Source organism: Periplaneta americana, chromosome 4 (genome assembly GCF_040183065.1).
Source record: "Periplaneta americana isolate PAMFEO1 chromosome 4, P.americana_PAMFEO1_priV1, whole genome shotgun sequence".
NCBI lineage: Eukaryota > Metazoa > Arthropoda > Insecta > Blattodea > Blattidae > Periplaneta > Periplaneta americana.
Genome location: NC_091120.1, coordinates 41565675 through 41586733, shown reverse-complemented (window position 1 = coordinate 41586733; position 21059 = coordinate 41565675). Strand labels below are relative to the sequence as shown.

Here is a 21059-nt window from a genome sequence, read left to right as displayed (position 1 = left end):
AAATGTTTCACTGCTAAAATATCTTCGTTCCTAAACAATTTGGAGCAAGGTTACATCATTATTTACAAGATATGTATTTAGAAATTAATAGTTTTTCTATATTTAATATGCTACCAAATAAAATACAATAAATCTGCATAACTAGTAGTTTTTCAGCATAATCAAATCCTTACCTGAGTACAAGAACTAAGTAGCCTAACTCATTTTTTTTACACTGGAGAAAAAAAAAGTTCTTAGACTGGATGGATTCAACATTTGTTACAATGTAATACAAATAACGTTTTTATATTTTCTGACAAAAATTATACCCTCTGTCTGTTAATTTTGTTTTGTAAGATGAAACAATCACAAAGTTGCAAAATTAGCAGAGATTAAGTGATAGGAAAATTGATTTTGAAACTAGATTTAAAACATTCATTTACATGTATAAACGTAGATATGGCAACACTGAAAGGATTTTCACTGTATTCGAAAGAATGGGAAAAACGGAATACGATCCACTTATTTAGTTTTGGCTTCTCGAATTCATTGACTCTACGAGTTCAGTGACTCTAAATAAGAATTTGGAACTTTCACTTTCCATTACATATCCCGGTACGTATTGTGTGGCTTATATTTTTTAAGTGATTCCTAGAAGTGTTGTCTCATAATATCTGGTAAACATAAATATTAAGGGAGGGGGAAATAGAATGAAAAATATTTAAAAAAATGATTACGATTTTGATGAAATATTACAATTTTTTCAAAGTATTATTAAATGTAGAAATATTTGGCGTTAATTGCATGCTACATATCGCGAGTAGAAATACTTGTTCCCGTACCGCTACAGGAATGGTTTAGAACAGTGGTTGTCAGCACTCGCTGAAATGTGCAATGGGTACGCTGTGACGTCCCTTCTGCACCGTCGTGCAACAGGGAGAGATAGAGAGCATACCCGCTAGCAGCTACGAGAGCACTACAGTGCACTGCGTTTTCCGCGGGTAAGAGAGGCTAGCCCCAGCGTGCTCTGTGCTGACGACCCCTGGTTTAGAAAATGAAATTTAATATTTTGGCTCTCTTTTAGATGTAAGATATCGCGAATCTGAAGTAAGGTTATCAGATATTTTCCACAATTTCCGGGTACAGATATCAACAAATGCAAAACTACATTTAATATTTCTTTTAGTTTGTCATTCACTTGTATTGTTTTACCCACTTTAAATAATTAAAATACTCATTCAGTTTACACACTGAAGATATTCATTGTATTACATCATCGGTATTATTTAAACTAGTGGCATTTTTTCTGAAGACTGAAGCAGGTCTTCTCTGGATCCCAATTTTGCAGCAGATTCTTGTCATGTTGAAGCTGATTAAGATAGCGAGCATGGCTCGAACAGTTCGTAAACACAATCTGTATGTTTTAGTTTGTCCACATCATATCCATAAAAGAAAAAAACTCTCTCCACTGAAGTATTATTTTCATTAAGACGCAGATATAATTCAATCACCTCCTGGAGTTGTGCACTGAGAATAATTTTCTCTGATAGAAATTTTTTAATTTTCACTCAAATGTGAGTAAAGAATAGCATTTTCTTCATTCCAAATCCTTATATTGTCTGAAGTTACATATTTCTTCAAGCAGGAAATTACAGCAATATATTATCTTCACCCAGGTAAAGTCCATCTGTATTTTAAGAAAAATAATGGATTGTTTCTTAAAATTCTTCTCTTTCTGGAAAAAAAATATTTCTTAAATGTAATAATCGTAAGAAATAATTAATAATTTGAGTTTTTTTCAGACCAGTTTAATGAACTGATTTTCTCTTCTTATGTTGAATAGTGTTTATATTTAAATATATAAATAATTGTACTTTTACTTCATAAATGATAGTCCTAAGTAATTATCTTTACATTTCTAATGTATTCAAATTAACTGGTAACTTAGATAAAGTTTGAATAACAGTATTTCACATTATTATTATTATTATTATTATCATTATTATTATTATTATCAGCACTATGCATTGCATTCAATAGATAGTTTATGTTGTGAATGAATCCCCCAGGCACTGGGATATTCAACAGCATTTTCATATTACAGTAATAATTAACACTGAAAATCCGGGGATATCTGGGGACGAATTAATAAATCCGGGGACATTCCGGGACGAATTTTGTCCAGGAAAAAAAAATCGGAAAACGGGGACGTCTGGTAACCTTAATCTAAAGGCAAGGTAATAACTATACTTGTCATGCTGGATGGTATAGCGGAAAACATATTAGCATTTGGATTCGCTGACTCAAACCCTGCCAAGATGTTAGCTATTTAAGAACGATACAATTCGTGGCATGATTTCCTCTGGGAGGAAAGTAAAGCTGGGAGGCCCGTATTGTATATTTGCGACAGGTGAAAAAACTCTGTATGTGATAGTTTTAGGCAAAATTTGTCAGCATATAAAATATATAAATATGGAGCTAGCACAATGGACTAAGAGCTTGATTTTGTCCCGTTCTACACCCCTAGCCCAAATCAATGTTTATAGATCGGAAGACTGAATTTTGATGGCACATGCCTCAGTACAGATCAGACTTTTCAAGCCACTTGCAGAATGTTAGTTCGGCGATCATACTATATTATGTCAGTAATTTAAATAACAGGCTTACACCGTGAATAATTTCGAGGGAAAAATTGTTCCGGAGCCGGGTATCGAACCCGGGACCTTTGGTTTGACGTACCAACGCTCTACCACTGAGCTACCCGGGAACTCTAACCGACACCGATCCAATTTTTCCCTCTATATCCACAGACCTCAAAGTGGGCTGACAACCGTCAAGCAACCAACTTCGAGTGCACACTAATTCCGTGTGACTTAAATTGTGGTTTTCTGTTAACGAACAGTGACGTGTATTATGCAAATCAATATTTCAGGTATAACTCCCTGTAAAGTTGATTCCGTCAAGCAACCAACTTCGAGTGCACACTAACTCCGTGTGACTTAAATTGTCAGCCCACTTTGAGGTCTGTGGATATAGAGGGAAAAATTGGATCGGTGTCGGTTAGAGTTCCCGGGTAGCTCAGTGGTAGAGCGTTGGTACGTCAAACCAAAGGTCCCGGGTTCGATACCCGGCTCCGGAACAATTTTTCCCTCGAAATTATTCAAATCAACTTTACAGGGAGTTATACCTGAAATATTGATTTGCAGGCTTACACCGTGTTCACGTGGTACTCAAGAAATCACATACGAATTGCTAAATTACGGTGGAGAAAGATTAACTTACATAACGAAATAGTAAAATTAGTTATACATTTATACAAAGAATTCCAAATTCCAGAAGAATTGAAAACAAATACACCGTGTCCATAAAATTCCAGTACCATTATAATTGCTCAGAAACCTCATGACGTAGAGCAATACGGTTTTTTGCAACATGTTGTACATCTCTCAAAGTTTTGTTTCCATTCCTTTTGCAGATTTGAATTAAAAGACAACGACGACACCAGTGGAGAAGGCCTAATGTGTGTGGTGGTGGTATGCTGAGTATAAATCACCAAGAATAGTTCAGCGACAATTCCGCCGGAAATATGGAAGAAATTCTTCATCCAAATCCACCATAATGAAATTGGTCACGAACTTTCAAAGTCTGGTAGTGTTAAGGACTTGCCACGAAATGGACGACCAGTTGTGGCTCAACAAACTGTCAACAATGTGCGAGCTGTATTTCAACGCAGCCCTCAAAAGTCGATCCGTTGTGCTTCATGGAAACTCGTATATTCAAATAAACCATCCATAAGCGGCTACATCTTCAAGCTTGTAAATTGAAAATTGCTCAAGTTTAGCAGCTAAATGACCGTTCTCTGCGCTTTGAATTTGCTGCTTCCATGCTGAACACAATCGAATGGGGTACATCAAGGATCGTATCTATGAAACCCCTGTTCCTGATCTTGTCACACTTCGCAGACGGATAGTTGAAGTTGTGCAAACAGTTGATTTTGCTATGCTGCAGCGAGTAGGAATTGAGATGAAATACCGTCTAGACATCTTGAGGGCAACGAGAGGAGCACATTATGAAAGTTCTCAATGAAAACAAAACTCTGAGAGACGTAGAACATGTTGTATTGTATTGCATTTATTAACATTCCATGGTATTCATACATGCTTACAGCTAGAATCTGGAACAAGTCAAAAAACTTAATACTATTATAAAATCTTAATTTATAGTCCCAGTCTGGATGAAATATATACAGAAGATATTTACAATATAGTCTACTAGTACAACACAAAGTTTTAGTATCAATTTCTTGAAGTGTTATTGAATGTCATGAATTCACCTACAGAATAGAAGGCGTGAGAAATTAGGTACTTCTTTAATTTGGCCCTAAATAACCTTATGTTTTGAGTTTCATTTTTTATATCGATAGGGAGGCTATTAAAAATTTTTACTGCCATATAACGCACTCCTTTTTGATAGCACGATAGACTTGCCGATGAAGTATGAAAATCATTTTTTGACGTGTATTTATGCTATGAACTGTTGAATTAGTTACAAAGTTTTCACGATTACATACGAGGAAGATTATTAATGAAAAGATATACTGACAAGCCATTGGCATTATTTGTAGTTTTTTTTAAATAGTCCTACACGATTCCCTAGATTTGGCACCTACTATTATTCTAATTACTCTTTTTTGTAATAGAAATATATTGTTACTATCTGTGGAATTTCCCCAGAATATTATTCCAAAACTCATTACCGAGTGGAAGTATGCAAAGTACTGTATATTGTTTTTAAGGTATTGATATTTACTATCTTTTGCATAGATCTAATAGCAAAACAAGCTGAATTTAGTTTGGGGGTAATTTCTTTAATATGATTTTTCCGATTTAACACATTATCGATTTTTAAGCCAAGAAATTTGGTTGTTGTTGTTTCTAATAGGGATCTATTAGTAATTATTGCGCTGGAAATTTGCGACGTTGAATTTGGACAGGATTTAAATTGAATTATGTTAGTTTTGTTACAATTTAATACTAATTTATTAACTGAGAACCAGTCACATATTTTGAAGAGCATTTCCTCTGTTGAAGATTGGATGTTACAAAAACCGTGTGGTTTCTGAACAATGATTAATTATAATGGTACCGGAACTGTATTGACATCCCTGTTTTTAAGGAAGGAGACGAAAAAACCGGATAACTACAGAGACATAAGTTTATTATATAGATACACCTCTGAATTTGATCACAGGGATCATACTACAAAGAGTTAGCGAGATTAAGATAAGTAATATTTTCTGTTCAAATTACAAGTTCTTTACTTCTCTCAAGGTTGGAGATTACGCTAATAATAGTGTTTGGTTGTGTAGCGAGAGCCAACACGAAGTTAACAAAGTTTAAAGATTATTTTATTGTGTTATAGAATGGCGTTCACAGAATATATTGGGAACACGATTCGGAAATTAAGACTCAGCTGTGTAGTTCTTCGAAATGCATATAGAGGTTCTCAATTTCTTAGAATTGTCATGCTATGCGTAGGCCTACAGATTTCCGCTTCAGACTGCAATGTGGAACGAATTGCAAAATACTGAGCTCCTCCAGCGTGAGACAAGGAATCACGCGAAAACTTAACAAATGAGTAAAGTAACGTGTATTCAAGCATTACTGTGTTATCACTTGTTAAGGATACTAGATGTTCTTCATATCCTCTTTCCTCGGACGTCATCTTTTTGAAACGTAAAAAAAATAGTCAGGTGCATAGTTTTATTATCTATGCAGATATCTTTACACAAAACTACGTATGGGTGCAATCACCTGTCGACAGAAGTATACCTTATTTTATTTCAAGGAGTGCAGTTCGGTGTTCAAAGGAGCCACCGAACTGCACTCCTTGAAACAGCTTGTTTTCCTCCTTTTCCGCTTCCTTTCCTTGTATTCCACTTATTTTTGTATTCTCTCTTTTCTGCTTGCCTTACTATTGTTTTCTAATACCCCATTTTCTTCCTATATGACTTTTGTTCTATTTCTATTAACTTTGTTATCCTTCTATTATCCTTGTTCTCCTTTTCTTCTTCTTATCCTCCTTATATGCTCCTTGTTCCCCTTATGCTCCCCTTGTATTTCTCTTGATCTCATCCTATTCGCTTTGTTCTCCTATTCCCTCTATTCTTCTCCTTGTATTCCCCCTGTTCTCCTGCATTACTTCTGTTCTCCTTGCCCTTATTCTTCTAGTCTTCTCCTTCTTCTGCTTTCTTCTCCTTGTTATGCTTTCTTCTCTTTGTTCTCCTTGTTTTCCCTTGTTCTCGTTCTCCTCTTGTTATTCTTGTCTTCCTCTTGTTTTCCTTACCTTCCTCTTGCTGTCCTTTTGTTCTCCTTGCATTCCTTTTGTTCTCCTTGCATTCCTTTTGTTCTCCTTGCGTTCCTTTTGTTCTCCTTGCTTTCCTCGTATTCCCATTCTCCTTCTATTACTCTTGTTTCCCTTTGTATTTCTCTTTTTCTTCTTATGGCATTCCCCTTATTCTCCTTTTATTGTCCTTGTATTCTCCTTGCTCTTCTTGCATTCTCTTTGCTTTCTTGTCTTCCCCTTATTTTCTTTGTCTTCCCCTTATTCTCCTTTCACTCTAATTGTTGTCCTTATCCTTCTCTTGACCTCCTCTTCTCATTGTATTCCCCTTGTTCGCCTTGTCGTCCACTTGTTTTCCCTTTGTATTCCTTTTGTTTCTCCTTCATTTTGTGCTCCTCTTCTTCTCCTTAATTTTTTCTTGTTATTCCTGTCTTCCCATTGCTCTTCTTTTTTTCTTCTTTTGGTATGAGGAACTAGCAGTCAAAGTCTGTCCCCTTATTTTTTAATCGTCCTGTATATTGGTACTTAACTCGAGATATCTGCTTTACATTTCTTCACGTGCATTACTTTTCTTCATTTTATTGTGGTATTCCACAGAATACATGGCGTACAGGCATAAGTTTAATTCATATAATTTAATTATTAACTCGCAAACAACTTCTTTCAGCCAGGACGCCATGTTTTTTGTGGTTCTTGAGGCCATATTATTTTTTAATCCTGTTTATCAATTCTTTCAATGACTTGAAAGACTTATCAAGTTTTTGATCGATAAAATATGTTCTTATTTGTTTTCAAGGCAAAGACTTTTATAATAAAACTTGTAAATTATTGTCAAGTCTTGAAAAGTCTTGTGAAGTGTTGAATTTGACGAAAATTAATTTTGATCGTGAATAAGAAGCTTTAAGTCTCTTTTACACTCAAAACAGTATGTCTTTCCATGTGGAAGGAAAAGAATATGAGAAACTGCCGACTCTGAGGACTACAATAATCTCCAATGTGCGAAAGTTCCTACAAGTTTAATGAGATGAAAAGCTCTTCAGATGTAGGCCTAATTCATTACAATTTCTTTCAGTCATGATTGCACGTGCGAAAGAAAGAAAGAAAATGTAAAATTAATATAACTAGAAATACTAAAGATTTTACTCATTCATCGCTTCTTCAGCCGCCAATATTTCTTAGTCTTCTTGGTGGCTGTCAATGCAAATACAAGCGTATTATAAGCTACAAAGAAAAGAATAAACAAAGGAATTACCTTATCTAAGTATGTGTAAATATGCGAATGGTTTCAAAAGTTTGGTTCACACTCACTATATTGTGATTTTAATCGTAATCGGTATTGTTTCTGGAAGTCGATGTGTTTTGTAAGGTCAGTAGTAGCACTGGGTCTGTCTTCTAACAAACGCAAGGTAACCGTAGGCCTACTCCCTCCTAGCGACCACGGCTATATAAGCCAAGCAGTTATTCCACATTATTCAACACACTGGTGACTACAGGAGCAGCACAAGGACTTCCTCCATTCGTCACCATGAGGGGATTCCAGGTGAGCTATCCAGATATTCGGTACACACGAGTCTTCTTCGGGAATAAAATATTACTTCGATGAAGTTTCAGCATTCTTACACCGGCGCAGGGTACCAACCTGCCGGTGACAGATGGCGCAGTTGCTGGAGGAGGGCGTGGCTTAACTTTGATATGACCATGATAGTAGTAAATACTCCAGCAGTCTAATTATCGGTGCATTTTATTTACTGTATACTAATGATATGGATATATGCTGTATTTATCACATTTATATAACCACAGATCGATTTCCAAAGTATTGCTGGCAGTAATGGAGCTCCTTCCTCAACTATTTTGATTAAAGCAATTGATATGAACATGTGATTAATATGAAATAATTACTGTGCTTTAATTATTTAAGTCTTCGTAACGGAAGAATTTTCTTAGCGTTGAAAAAGAAAAAAATTAATAGGTGATAAATGGCAAATTATAGTTTATTTTCCAATTTTCTCAAAATTATTTTTGAAATCCTGTTCTTTTTTATATTTTTAGTATCTACAGTATTTATTTAACCTGATAGAGATACGGTCATCAGGCCTTCCCTTCCCCTCTACCAGGGGATTACAACTACAATATTAATAATACAATTAAAATATAATTACAATTAATATTATTTTTACAATTATAATTACAATAAAAATCAGAGTACCTGATTAACAAAGGCTAGACAATTTATTGTAGAAGTTAAGAATAAAGAATGAGTTTTTTACAAATTAAGTCTAGAACAATTATATAGGGATGAAATTACCAGAGGTTGAAATATTTTATGCTAGAATAAGAGACCTATTTACATGAAGCCATGTCTGAACGCATCTCAATTATTGACTATTTTCCTATTGCTAAGAACGAATAATAATAATAATAATAATAATAATAATAATAATAATAATAATAATAATAATAATAATAATAATAATCATTATTGTTATTACTAAAATTATTATAATAATTATTATTACATAAAAGTAATACATAACAAAGGAAATAGTAAGTTTCTTAAAAATTAAACAAAGGAACACATCAAAAGAAAATAAAGCCACGCAAACGAACAATTTCACTTGGGAATATGTATGATAAGAACTTTCTTGTGTTAAATTTTAACGTACCTTGTTAACATGTTTCGACCTATTTTCGGTCATCTTCGGAACTGCGAAAATAGGTCGAAACATGTTAACAAGGTACGTTAAAATTTAACACAAGAAAGTTCTTATCATACATATTCCGAAGTGATACTGTGTTAAAAGTTGTGTAATCAAGATGACGTATAGAACAATTTCATTTCGAAATTCAAGTTCACATTTATTACAATTTCTTAGAGTAGTGCTCAAAACAACACATTATTATTATTATTATTATTATTATTATTATTGTTATTATTATTATTATTATTATTATTATTATTATTATTATTATTCTATAATGGAAATTCTAAATCTTCCTCGCCGGTCTCCAAATGTATTAAAAACGTTAACTTACATATAGGCGATTTCGATCCATTCAATGTATAGAAGTATTAGAACATAGCAATGTCTTTGCTAATATTATTTGCATAATCTTTCTACACAAATTGGTAATACTTTTGTAAGAATCAACTCCTTTCCATAAAATATTATAGTATTAATTCTTGTAAATTAATCATTGTAATCCATGTTATTCTTTTTGTTGTTATCTCAATTATTTAATTTGAACCATAGTTGTTCATTTTATTGTATTAATTGTATCACTGTGCTGGACTTTAATTGGCCAATGGCATAAATATCAATAAATAAATAAATAAATAAATAAATAAATAAATAAATAAATAAATAAATAAATAAATAAATAAATAAATAAATAAATAAATAAATAAATAAATAAATAAATAAATAAATAAATAAATAAATAAATAAACGAATAAATGAATAAAAAATAAATAAATAAATAAATAAATAAATAAATAAATGAATAAATAAATAAATAAATAAATATTATTCACAGGGCATTATGAAGTCGTCATAGCACACCTGCCTTGTATTCAAAAGAACTGGGATTCGATCCCGGGTGCCGATTATACTATCTTGGGTTTATCGTCATTTTCCAAGTCTCCCTAGGAAAACGGGTACCAATAAAAAATATCTCCACGATCCGCTTCCTACTCAATCCTACAACACTTAATCACATCACGTCGTACATCACCAATCATCATCTGTGATAAATCAGCCATCTGTGCTGTACGTAGCGCACTAAATGACTGACGGCATTGCCTACTGTTGGAGGAAAAGAAAGGTAGCCTACTCGTATGTGCGGGAAAACCGCAGAAAACGCGGAAACTTCCAGAAAAAAAACTTTTAGCTTTTAGGGTCTATTATTATTCTATCTTAGTGAATATCTTTTGTGTATAAGGCCATAATGGTTTAGTCTCTACATATATATTATGCGTTTCTAAATTTAGTTAGGTCAGTATTACGTAAAATCATAAATGACAGGGGTCTGTATTTTGAATGGAGTGTAAATAATTCAGATTCATACACCAGATAGTCCTTTTTGCACCGGCTTGAATTCAAATACCGAAAATCATTGAAACAGAACAGCTCCAAGGATTGTCTAGTCAGGAGGCAATGTATTTATGAAATAAACTAGAGTGTCGCTAGTTCAGAGACAATAATGAAGGGTCCACTGCAAGAATGATGGATGTCATTTGGAATACATTTTGGAGGAGAATCAATTGAAAGTTTGATATGCTTAGCGCTCAAAGCTAAACTGTGATTTTCCGATCATTACTGGACAATGACTATCAGTGTTAATGCCATATAACTCTCTATGTACATTCTATATGTCTTAAGCTCTGCATTGACAGTCTTGGTTCATTTTCGACAAGAAAGTGACATCCATCATTCTTGCAGTGGGCTCTTCAATTAATAAAGGATCTGTAAACAGTGTTTTAAGTACGGTAATTGAATTTTCAAAATATCGCATTATAGTGTTTGTAATAATCACAGTGTACTTCTTGTTTCTTGTAAGCACACAAACAAATCACAAACTAAATGAAACTAGAGGATTCATAACTCTTATACTTGAAGTTTCGACCTTATGACATTTGAGTAAAACGCTTGCGTTAAGATTGACTGATTGATTGATTTCACAAGGGCTGAATCCGGGATGGATCCTTGCACTTAGACCGTTTAGGCCCATTGTACGCCCTACATGCGCTGATTTTCTAAGTCCGACGGATGGGCCGGATGGCATTCTGAATCCGACGCTGACAGGCAGACCATCCTCCCTGGACTCTGCAGGAACCCCAAGCCCAGAACCTAGATTAGCATCGGAAACCCGTACTATCCCCAGACATCACCCTAGCCTTTTGTTTACTATTACAGATGATAGATGAAATGAGGGAGAAGTGAAAAGTGTTAGTGGAATGAAAGATGAAAACGGTAGTACCCCGAGAAAAAACCCTGTGTAACGTCTGTTTTGTATACTACAAATTCCACCTATATCTGACCGGGGATCGAACTAGGGCCGCCTGCACGGAAGACCAGCGAGCCAGCAATACAACTTCAGACCTGGTGATATTGAGATGTCCTGTGACGTGTATTATGCAACAGAAATTATTAGTATTAGTAATTTGTAACTTGTAATTTATTTATGATTGAGGTTCTGGCTCATATGTACAGGCAGTACATCTCACCTGACGATATGTGTCAGAGGAAGAACAATTGAAGTCTGACTAGTGTAATATGTAGCTAGTCGGCGATGTATGCGATGGAGGGGAAAAAGGAACTGGCCACCTTACCCATTATCTCCTGCCCTAGTTGCCTCATAAGTGGTGCCTTCTTGGTATCACTTGTGGGGTTCAGACCTGTCTTCGGACAGTTGACTAAACAACAACTTGTAATTTATAAATTTATTCTAATAACATTACGATGGCTCAGAACCAGACTGGTCTAAGTCCAACTTTTTATAAGAAAGAAATCTGTGTTTCTTTGTGTTCCAGTTCTTGTCTGCATATATAAATCGAACAAAATTGTAACTATTCCCCTCTATAAGGTTGCTATGAAGCTATTCCAAATTATTTCATGAAACTTTGAATGCCAGGAGCCTAAAATAGCTCTCCTGAAAAAAAAAAAATAGTAAAATGAACTTGAAACAGTCTGAGCCATCGATTAGTAAAAACATGCAATAGGTTCCTGGTGGCCTTAACTTCACCCTAGTAAATAATTCTAATTCTATTGTTCAGAATTTGAAAGACAAGTAGGTAGCCAGAGCCGAGACACCGGTAAGAACACATCACTACAACAACATAAGTTTCTGTACGTAAGTTATCCTACAATTTCTCATCAAGAACTAGAGATTACATAAAGCACTGTAATTGTACACAGTCCTAACATTTTCGCGTATTTACAGAATGTCTGGCTATCTGAACTACGGAAAGTGACAACTCGAAATCTGTTCATACACAACCATGGCAAGCTGAGACTAAATAATAACATCACAGCACTCCAACGAATTGCTGATGACTGAAATCCACATAGCACAAATCACTACAGACGCAGAGTTGTAATTGTTTTAATGTGTTTTCGAACATGTCAACTAAGTGACTAATGACATTCACCTTTGAATTGTACCAAGCATTATTTGCTAGTGTTTTAATACTTAAGTTTTACAGATCTGGTCCAGTTATTCCATTTACTCAGTGTTTTAATCCATTACGAAGTGATAGTGTATAACCAACAGCTGTGTGGACATAATATTACATAAGTTCATTTAAATCGTACACAATGATTATATCGCGTGTCACCCATGTTTCACCATTGTTAGCGCATATTAAGCATGTACAAAGACTATTTTAACATCTGAAGATGACACAAAATGATGCCGAAAACGTTCATGTTATATAAATTGTAAAATATCAATATTATATTAGTATATAAGCATTTGACGGTCCCAGTTCATTAATACCTATTTGTACTCTGCTTATCGGTCTATACTTACTTACTTACTTACAAATGGCTTTTAAGGAACCCGGAGGTTCATTGCCGCCCACACATAAGCCCGCCATCGGTCCCTATCCTGTGCAAGATTAATCCAGTCTCTATCATCACACCCCGCCTCCCTCAAATCCATTTTAATATTATCCTCCCATCTACGTCTCGGCCTCCCTAAAGGTCTTTTCCCCTCCGATCTCCCAACTAACACTCTATATGCATTTCTGGATTCGCCCATACGTGCTACATGCCCTGCCCATCTCAAACGTCTGGATTTAATGTTCCTAATTATGTTAGGTGAAGAATAAAATGCGTGCAGTTATGTGTTGTGTAACTTTCTCCATTCTCCTGTAACTTCATCCCGCTTAGCCCCAAATATTTTCCTAAGCACCTTATTCTCAAACACCCTTAACCTATGTTCCTCTCTCAGAGTGAGAGTCCAAGTTTCACAACCATACAGAACAACCGGTAATATAACTGTTTTATAAATTCTAACTTTCAGATTTTTGGACAGCAGACTGGATGATAAGAGCTTCTCAACCGAATAATAACACGCATTTCCCATATTTATTCTGCGTTTAATTTCCTCCCGAGTGTCATTTATATTTGTTACTGTTGCTCCAAGATATTTGAATTTTTCCACCTCTTCGAAGGATAAATCTCCAATTTTTATATTTCCATTTCGTACAATATTCTGGTCACGAGACATAATCATATACTTTGTCTTTTCGGGATTTACTTCCAAACCGATCGCTTTACTTGCTTCAAGTAAAATTCCCGTGTTTTCCCTAATCGTTTGTGGATTTTCTCCTAACATATTCACGTCATCTGCATAGACAAGAAGCTGATGTAACCCATTCAATTCCAAACCCTGCCTGTTATCCTGAACTTTCCTAATGGCATATTCTAGAGCGAAGGCTTATCGGTCTATACTCCAACAAAATGAAAACACTCCAACAAAATGAAAATTGAAAGACAAGTATTTTTCATCCCAATATTTGATACAGAATTTCGATTTATTGTAGAAAAAAGCGTGAGAGATAGACAATCGTCCTCTGGGAAAATAAATCTCAGATGATAATGGTGATGTGTTTTGTGTGCTACAGGTGGTTCTCTGTGCGGTGGCAATCGGCCTGGCCCGCGCCACCCCCAGCTTCGTGCACGCATCTTATTCTGCCCCCGCCGCCGCCGTAGTGACAGGACCTGTGTCTCTGGCCAGCCAGTACCACGCTCAGGACGCCCTGGGGCAGTACAGCTACGGCTACTCCGCCGGTCCCTCGTCCAAAGCCGAGACAAAGACGGCCGACGGTGTGACGCGTGGAGGCTACTCCTACGTGGACGCTAACGGCATCGTGCAGACAGTCAACTACGTGTCCGATCCCGTTAACGGCTTCCGCGTGGCAGCCACCAACCTGCCAGTCCACGCCCCTGCTCCCGTCCACGACACGCCCGAGGTCTCTGCCGCCAAGGCCGCCCACGCCGTGGCCTACAACGCTGCTGCCTCCGCTGCGGCTGCCGCCCCTGACGTGTCAGATTCCGTGGCCGTCGCCGCTGCCGTCCCCGCGGTCTACACCGCTTCCGTTCCCGCCGTCGTGTCAGGCCACACTTACACCGCCCCCGGCATCGTGTCCAGCTCTAACGGCGCTGGCGGCTTCGCATATTCCACTACATCTGTGGCGCCGGTTTATGCCCCCCACTACTACTCGGCAGTTCTCCCCGCCTCTACCGCCCCCGCCGCCTATGCCGCCGCTGTGGTACCTGGTGTAGTCTCAGGCCACACGTATACCGCCCCCGGAATCGTGGCCAGTGCTAACACGGCGGGCAGTTTCGCTTACTCTACCCATGCCGTGGCCCCCACTTACGCGTCAAGCTTCTACTCTGCAGTCCTGCCCGCATCTGTCTTCCCAGGCACCGTTCTCGTGAACGGCGTGCCAGCTGACACACCCGAAGTTGCAGCGGCGAAGGCTGCCCACTTTGCAGCGCATTATCAAGAGAAGCTCCGCCACTTGGGTTGGGCTGTTTAGGCATTGCGCTACTCCTCATTAACACTTAACGTCCAAAGATTGTATTTTTCTTTCTTTGTGTTTACTTGCTCTATGTTGTAACAAATCCAAACGCCAATTTTATTAAGATTCTTGCAACACATACCGTACTCGCTTAATGATGGAAACTGCTTTTATACAAAAAATTCTTCGACTAAGGGAATCGATCTGAGCCTATTTCTGTCAGATAAATCGCAAAAACAACAAAATTCTTATTAGTAATGTAGAGAAAATGGAATTGTCTTTATACCTTCCGTTTCATCGTCTAAGCATAACATTTAAAAATGAAATCTGAAATGTATCGCAGACTGAAGTCAGTTTCACAATTGTCAATTTTCTGACGTCTTGTTGAAGTAGGAACTGTTTTATGGAAAAGGAACGTAAATATTTGACTATTATTACTAATTTTTCGAGCATACTGAGGATCTCTACAAATCGAACGTGTTTGCCAGAATGATTTTTGGTAGGAGTAAAAACAGCGAAAATTAATTTAATTACAGAGGTGTAATCCACGTATGAGCGAATCCAGAAATGCACATAGAGTGTTAGTTGGGAGGCTAGAGGGAAAAAGACTTTGGGGAAGTCGAGACGTAGATGGGAAGATAATATAAAAATGGATTTGAGGGAGGTGGGATATTATTGCTCAGGATAGGGACCAATGGGGGGCTTATGTGAGGGCGGCAATGAACCTCCGGGTTCCTTAAAAGCCAGTAAGTAAGTAAACAGAGGTGTAATAAACAGAAGTTATAAAAAACAAAGAACTTGAAAAAGAAAAGTAATATCATACAAATCTTTACGAACTTAAACTGTTATCCAAAATCTTAAAATGTCAATAGCAAGTGATAAGAAGTAGTAAATGACTAATTTTTACAGCTTTATAATTATAGCTTTTATTTCATTTTATTCAGAATTATAATGAGACTTATTTGAAGAGACGATTTCGTGACGTAAAATATAATTACTCAGTAAACAAAAAGCATTAGTCCTTCCTAGGTGTAAACTTGCTGTTATTTTAAGGGGAATATTTGCGATTTGCGAAATTTGTATAAGGTAGATAAACACTCTTCTCTTCCAGTCAGTATATTGCGTCCCCCAGAAACGCCGTCCATTTCAAGTTATACTTGCATAGCTTATGTGTCATGTTGGATGTATTTTGAAAGAGTATCAGGTGTTATGAAAGTTATATTCAATTAAGGTTTATTTTCTTATTAGTGATAATTGTAGAAAAACTAGCATATTTACCCACCTCTAATGGCGTGATTTGGAATGACGAATAATGTGAACGGCGTTTCTGGGACACTCTGTGAAGACGATGATTTACTGAGAAATATTCGCTCACGATTTCACGATAGTTAAACTCAGTTAGTGGACCGAGATCCTACCTTAAAATTTGAGCGTCGAATTTACGAATGCCAGAAATTACGAATGAATAGCGGGATGAAAATAAATAATACTTCCATCAACTTATCTAGAGTATAATTCGTGAACCATGTATAAAGACTAATAATTTACATTTTCACACAGAAATTAAATCCTATGATGTCTTTTTTATGGGTTTAAAAAATCATAAACATGTTAAGTTCCTACAAGTTTAACTAATGTATGTAAGTATCCATTTACGTATGTATAGAGACAAATAAATATCCAATAACGACAAACAAATAACATGTACAGTGTGATTGAGAAGTCTCTCCGCAGTGCTTGTGTAGCAGAGAATCCACTAGGCAGAGAAATCAAGTGTATTTGCTAGAGAATTCAAGCGGCAGCACTGGCCACTAAGCATATGATGGACTGGGGGTATGAGGTTGTCAAACCGGAATGAATGGGGGAGTGCCAGCTTTCTACATGGGTATATTCTAGTGTTACCAGAACTAATAGAGCTGCGGAGAGACTTTTCGATCGCACTGTATTTGTTCTATATATTTGTTTAGCGAATATGTTTTGACATTGTGTTAAAGTAAGGGGATTTATTATTAAATAACATTACGAAACACAGAAAATCCCTAGATCAACATTACTGTTTCGCTGTTCGCTAGAGTACTAGAATCACTAGGGAAAAGATCATTTCAAGTATACGATTATAGCTTATTTTCTGCGAGTGCAAACGCAAAATATTTCGTATTGACAGAACAGAGAGAGAGAGAAAGAGAGAGAGAGATCTTTACATGGAATGTTAGTTACTTGAATCTCTTGGTCGAAGAATTCTCAGTCCAATAATTAATAAATAAAGCACGTTTACATGGCTAGTCTTCATTGAAGTTCCATTCCATATACACAAAAATGCAAACAAAAGCTAGAACAAAGTCACCTCGTTCTCAAAATAAATTCAGTCCACAACGGAACATAACTATTTAGCCCAAATGCTTCTCAGCACACAGAAAATTTTTTTTACCCGAAGTGCTAAAATAACCAGGGATTAGTGACAGTATTAACAGAGTAGCCTTTGTAGCCTCGTTAGCCTTCTGTAAATTCAGGAATGTGAGCAAATATGTTCGGAAACGACTTTTCTTATGTTAATGCAGGATAATTTAAGTTATGTAATTATATCTGTGCCAATAAAGTTGAAACTAATTTTAAAAGAGTTGTGTTTTATTCACATATATTTAAGTTTGTTATTGATCAATAAAATTTGTACAATTAGTTATATTAAGTGTTTAATAAATTAAGTAACTCTAGCCATGTGTAATAATTTCAACCTAGATCCTATTCTACCAAAAAACACTGCAACATTTCACACTTTAGACTGCACATTTTAAGTATATGAGGATTTAATAAGAACTGTTTTCAGAACATGGGAGGGGAGAGTAGGAGGAAGAAGAATAAAGTGTACAAAATTTGCTGATGATATGGCGTTGTTAACAGAAAGGGATATGCTACGAGATATGCTACTGGAGTTAAAATGACAGTTGAGAGCAGTATGGGATGAAGATAAATGCAAACAAGACGAAGACTATGGTTATCGAAATAAAATTAAAGAAGGTAAACTTGCGAATTCTAAATGCGGCAATGAAATAATGAATAGCTTCAAATACTTGGGGTGTACTATAATAGTACATTATGCAACGAGCCTATAATGGTAGTAATTAAGACGCAAGTATGATTGTTTATGAAACGAGCGCAAGTGAGTTTCATAATTTTCATGCGAGCGTCTTAATTACCATTATAGGCAAGTTTCATACGACTTTTTATGCTCGACCATATTTCTAACTTGAAAGTATTGAAAATTAGGTCTTTTTATGGTTATGTGCGAACTGACCTGAATTGTGAGATGTGCGCAGACGCGAAAGTATTGATTTTTTCCGAGGCCGAATGTCATTGACCTTGGCACAGAATAAGAATGAACATTAGTCTGATATAACCTGGAAATTGATTTAGAATTGAAAAACGAGATGACAAATTGAATTTATTTGAATATTATTTACAATTAACGCTAATTATTATAGTAACAGAACATAACCTTCTGCGACAGTATGGGATTTCAGCCTCCGTGACTTTTCGCTAATTGTCTGTCGATTGCATATCCGAGAATAATCGATATAACGGTACAAAGCTGACTTGTGATTGGCTGAAGACCTGTACTTTAATGAGCAGGTGTACTTTAATGAAATGCATTAAAGGACTGCTTGCTACCAGATGTATAATTACTACATTTCGGCATGGTCGAGCATAAACAGTAATATAAAATGCTGCCAGGAAGTCAAAAGAAGGATAAAAATAGGAAAGAAAGCGTTTAATACAAAGAAACATATTCTGCGGACCTCTGGAAAAAGAACTAAGGAAGAGACTAGTGAAGTGTTTTTGTGGAGTGTGGAATTGAATGGGGCAGAAACATGAATATTAAGACGAAGTGAAGAGAAACGACTAGACACATTTTGAATGTGATGGATATGGAGAAGGATGGAACGTGTGAAATGAACAGACAGAATAGGAAATGAAGCTGTATTGGAAAGAGTGGGTGAAGAAAGAACGATGCTGAAACTGATCAGGAAGAGGAAAGGGAATTGGTTGGGCTACTGACTAAAAAGAAACTGCCTACTGAAGGATGCACTGCAAGGAATGATGAACGGAGAAGAGTTCGAGGTAGAAGAAGATATCAGATGATGTACGAATTAAGTAATATGGATCGTATGCAGAGATTAAAAGGAAGGCAGAAAGTAGGAAAAATGGGAGAATGCTGGGTTTGCAGTGAAAGACCTGCGCTTGGGCAGAACACTTTGAATGAATGTTTAACCAAAAAATGTGAATAACTTTTTAAATTGATATCCATACCTCCCATTCTGCAGATTCTATACTAATACTTGAAAATATTCATGTTTTTATTTTCTCGTTTTAGTTATTTAGCAGCTGTTGTTTCCATTTACTAATTTCACCCTTCATTTACATGATGAAATGTTCTGTTCTTTTTTTCGATAACAAAAGAAGTTATTTGAAGTATTCAAAAATTTTATTGCATAATGGATGAGTTATGAAAATTATATAGCTTTCTTTTACTTTGTTCGTAATCTGAATCATTTCATGGTAAAGATGTAGCATATTTTTTCTCATACAAATTTAGTCTCTAGAATTTTATTAAACACTCCCACAGTTCTTAATCTTATCAAAGATTATAACTCAGTTATTTTCAGTAGTTAACATAGAATTTTATAAATAACTTACAATGAAAAACTGAAATAATATTTAATTTGAGAAATTTTCTCTGTTTTCATTGTAAGAACTAAAAATTAAAACAAATATAGTGGAAGAGTATATTCATTGCAAAGTGAAAAAATCATAGCGACCATCAGCAATGTTTTGTCGGTTTAATAAGGCCCTGGACATAACATTCTTCATACGGATCGAATTATATACCTCGGAATAAAAAATACATCATGAAAATGAATACTTGGAGACCTTGATCGATGCAGATGGCAGTTAACAGTACAGGGAAAGAGCAAGGTTATTAGAAGAACAAAACAACGCAGTTAATTCTAACTTGTTGGTTGTTGACAACTTTCAGAAATATCTTTGTGGCAGTTTTATTTTCTCTGTTCTATGTACTAAGTGAGCTACGAACTTACGCTTCATACTAGAGAACCATTCCTTAACCTTGTAAATTAACACATCAAAGCAATCAGTTCAAACGTTCTCTTTCACTTCAGGAGTATTGTTAGAAGAAGACATTCGTCAACACACGCTCATCATCATCACCATCATCATCATCATCACCATCATCATTATCACGTATATCATTTACATTCAAGTCTTTGATCATTCTGAACTAGGTACTGTTATTTTGTGACATCATACAAGTTGTTCTTTCACTGCTTAAAATTTCTCCAATTTCGTAATTTCTTTCATCACAGAATTCTATTTGACGAATATACGAGTATTAATAAACCATTTATAACATACTTACTTAATTACGGCTTTTAAGGAATCCGGAGGTTCATTGCCACCCTCACATAAGCCCGCCATCGGTCCCTGTCCTGAGGAAAATTATTTCAGTCCCTACCATCAAATCCCATCTCCCTCAAATCCATTTTTATATTATCCTCCCATCTACGTCTCGGCCTCCCCAAAGATCTTTTTTCCTCTGGCCTCCCAACTAGTACTCTATATGTAATTCTGGATTCGCCCATAGTGCTACGTGCCCTGCCCATCTCAAACGTCTAGATTTAACGTTCCTAATTATGTCAGGTGAAGAATACAATGAGTGCAGATCAGCGTTGTGTAACTTCTTCCATTCTTCTGGGTTGCCGAAGCAGGAATGGTACATGAATTTCTGTCGGCTGTAGGGACCGGTCTTTAGGGAGTTATGTGGTTAGGGCGGTGCGCGTAGGGCATCTGTGGCACGCAACTCATTCCATGTCGATGGTTAGCGCAATAGATCTCAATAAGTCGCAGTGCTGGGCCATCCGTGCCCCCCTCAGTTAAATTTCATTTCATTCCATTTCATTTCATTCTATTCCATTCTCCTTCATCCCTCTTAGCCTCAAATATTTTCCTAAGTACCTTATTCTCAAACATCCTTAAGCTCTGTTTCTCTCTAAAAGTGAGATTCCAAGTTTCACAATCATACAAAACAATCGGTAATAGGCTATAACTGTTTTATAAATTCTAACTTTCAGTTCTTTTTTCTTTTTTACAGAAACAGATATTATAAATTAAGAGATAATGAATACTTACATTTCTG

General features: G+C 36.1%; 1 protein-coding gene and 2 non-coding genes across 4 annotated transcripts; 2 read left to right on the top strand and 1 right to left on the bottom strand.

The window, feature by feature from the left end:
* Positions 1-2674: 2674 nt before the first annotated feature.
* On the bottom strand, positions 2675-2746 carry TRNAD-GUC (transfer RNA aspartic acid (anticodon GUC)). The gene has a single exon. It is a non-coding gene; the product is annotated as a tRNA-Asp (tRNA).
* A 300-nt stretch (positions 2747-3046) lies between these two features.
* Positions 3047-3118, top strand: TRNAD-GUC (transfer RNA aspartic acid (anticodon GUC)). The gene has a single exon. It is a non-coding gene; the product is annotated as a tRNA-Asp (tRNA).
* Positions 3119-7729: 4611 nt separating this feature from the next.
* Positions 7730-17561, top strand: LOC138697753 (cuticle protein 19.8-like). Of its 2 annotated transcripts, XR_011331603.1 has the most exons (3): positions 7730-7861; positions 13952-15389; positions 15616-17561. XR_011331603.1 is itself a non-coding variant. In XM_069823242.1 (2 exons), the coding sequence occupies exons 1-2, from the start codon at positions 7847-7849 to the stop codon at positions 14867-14869; spliced, it is 933 nt and encodes a 310-aa protein (XP_069679343.1). In that variant the 5' UTR covers positions 7730-7846; the 3' UTR covers positions 14870-17561. The 2 variants fall into 2 exon arrangements, 1 of the variants encoding a protein (XP_069679343.1); XM_069823242.1 differs by having other exon boundaries at positions 13952-17561.
* Positions 17562-21059: the final 3498 nt, after the last annotated feature.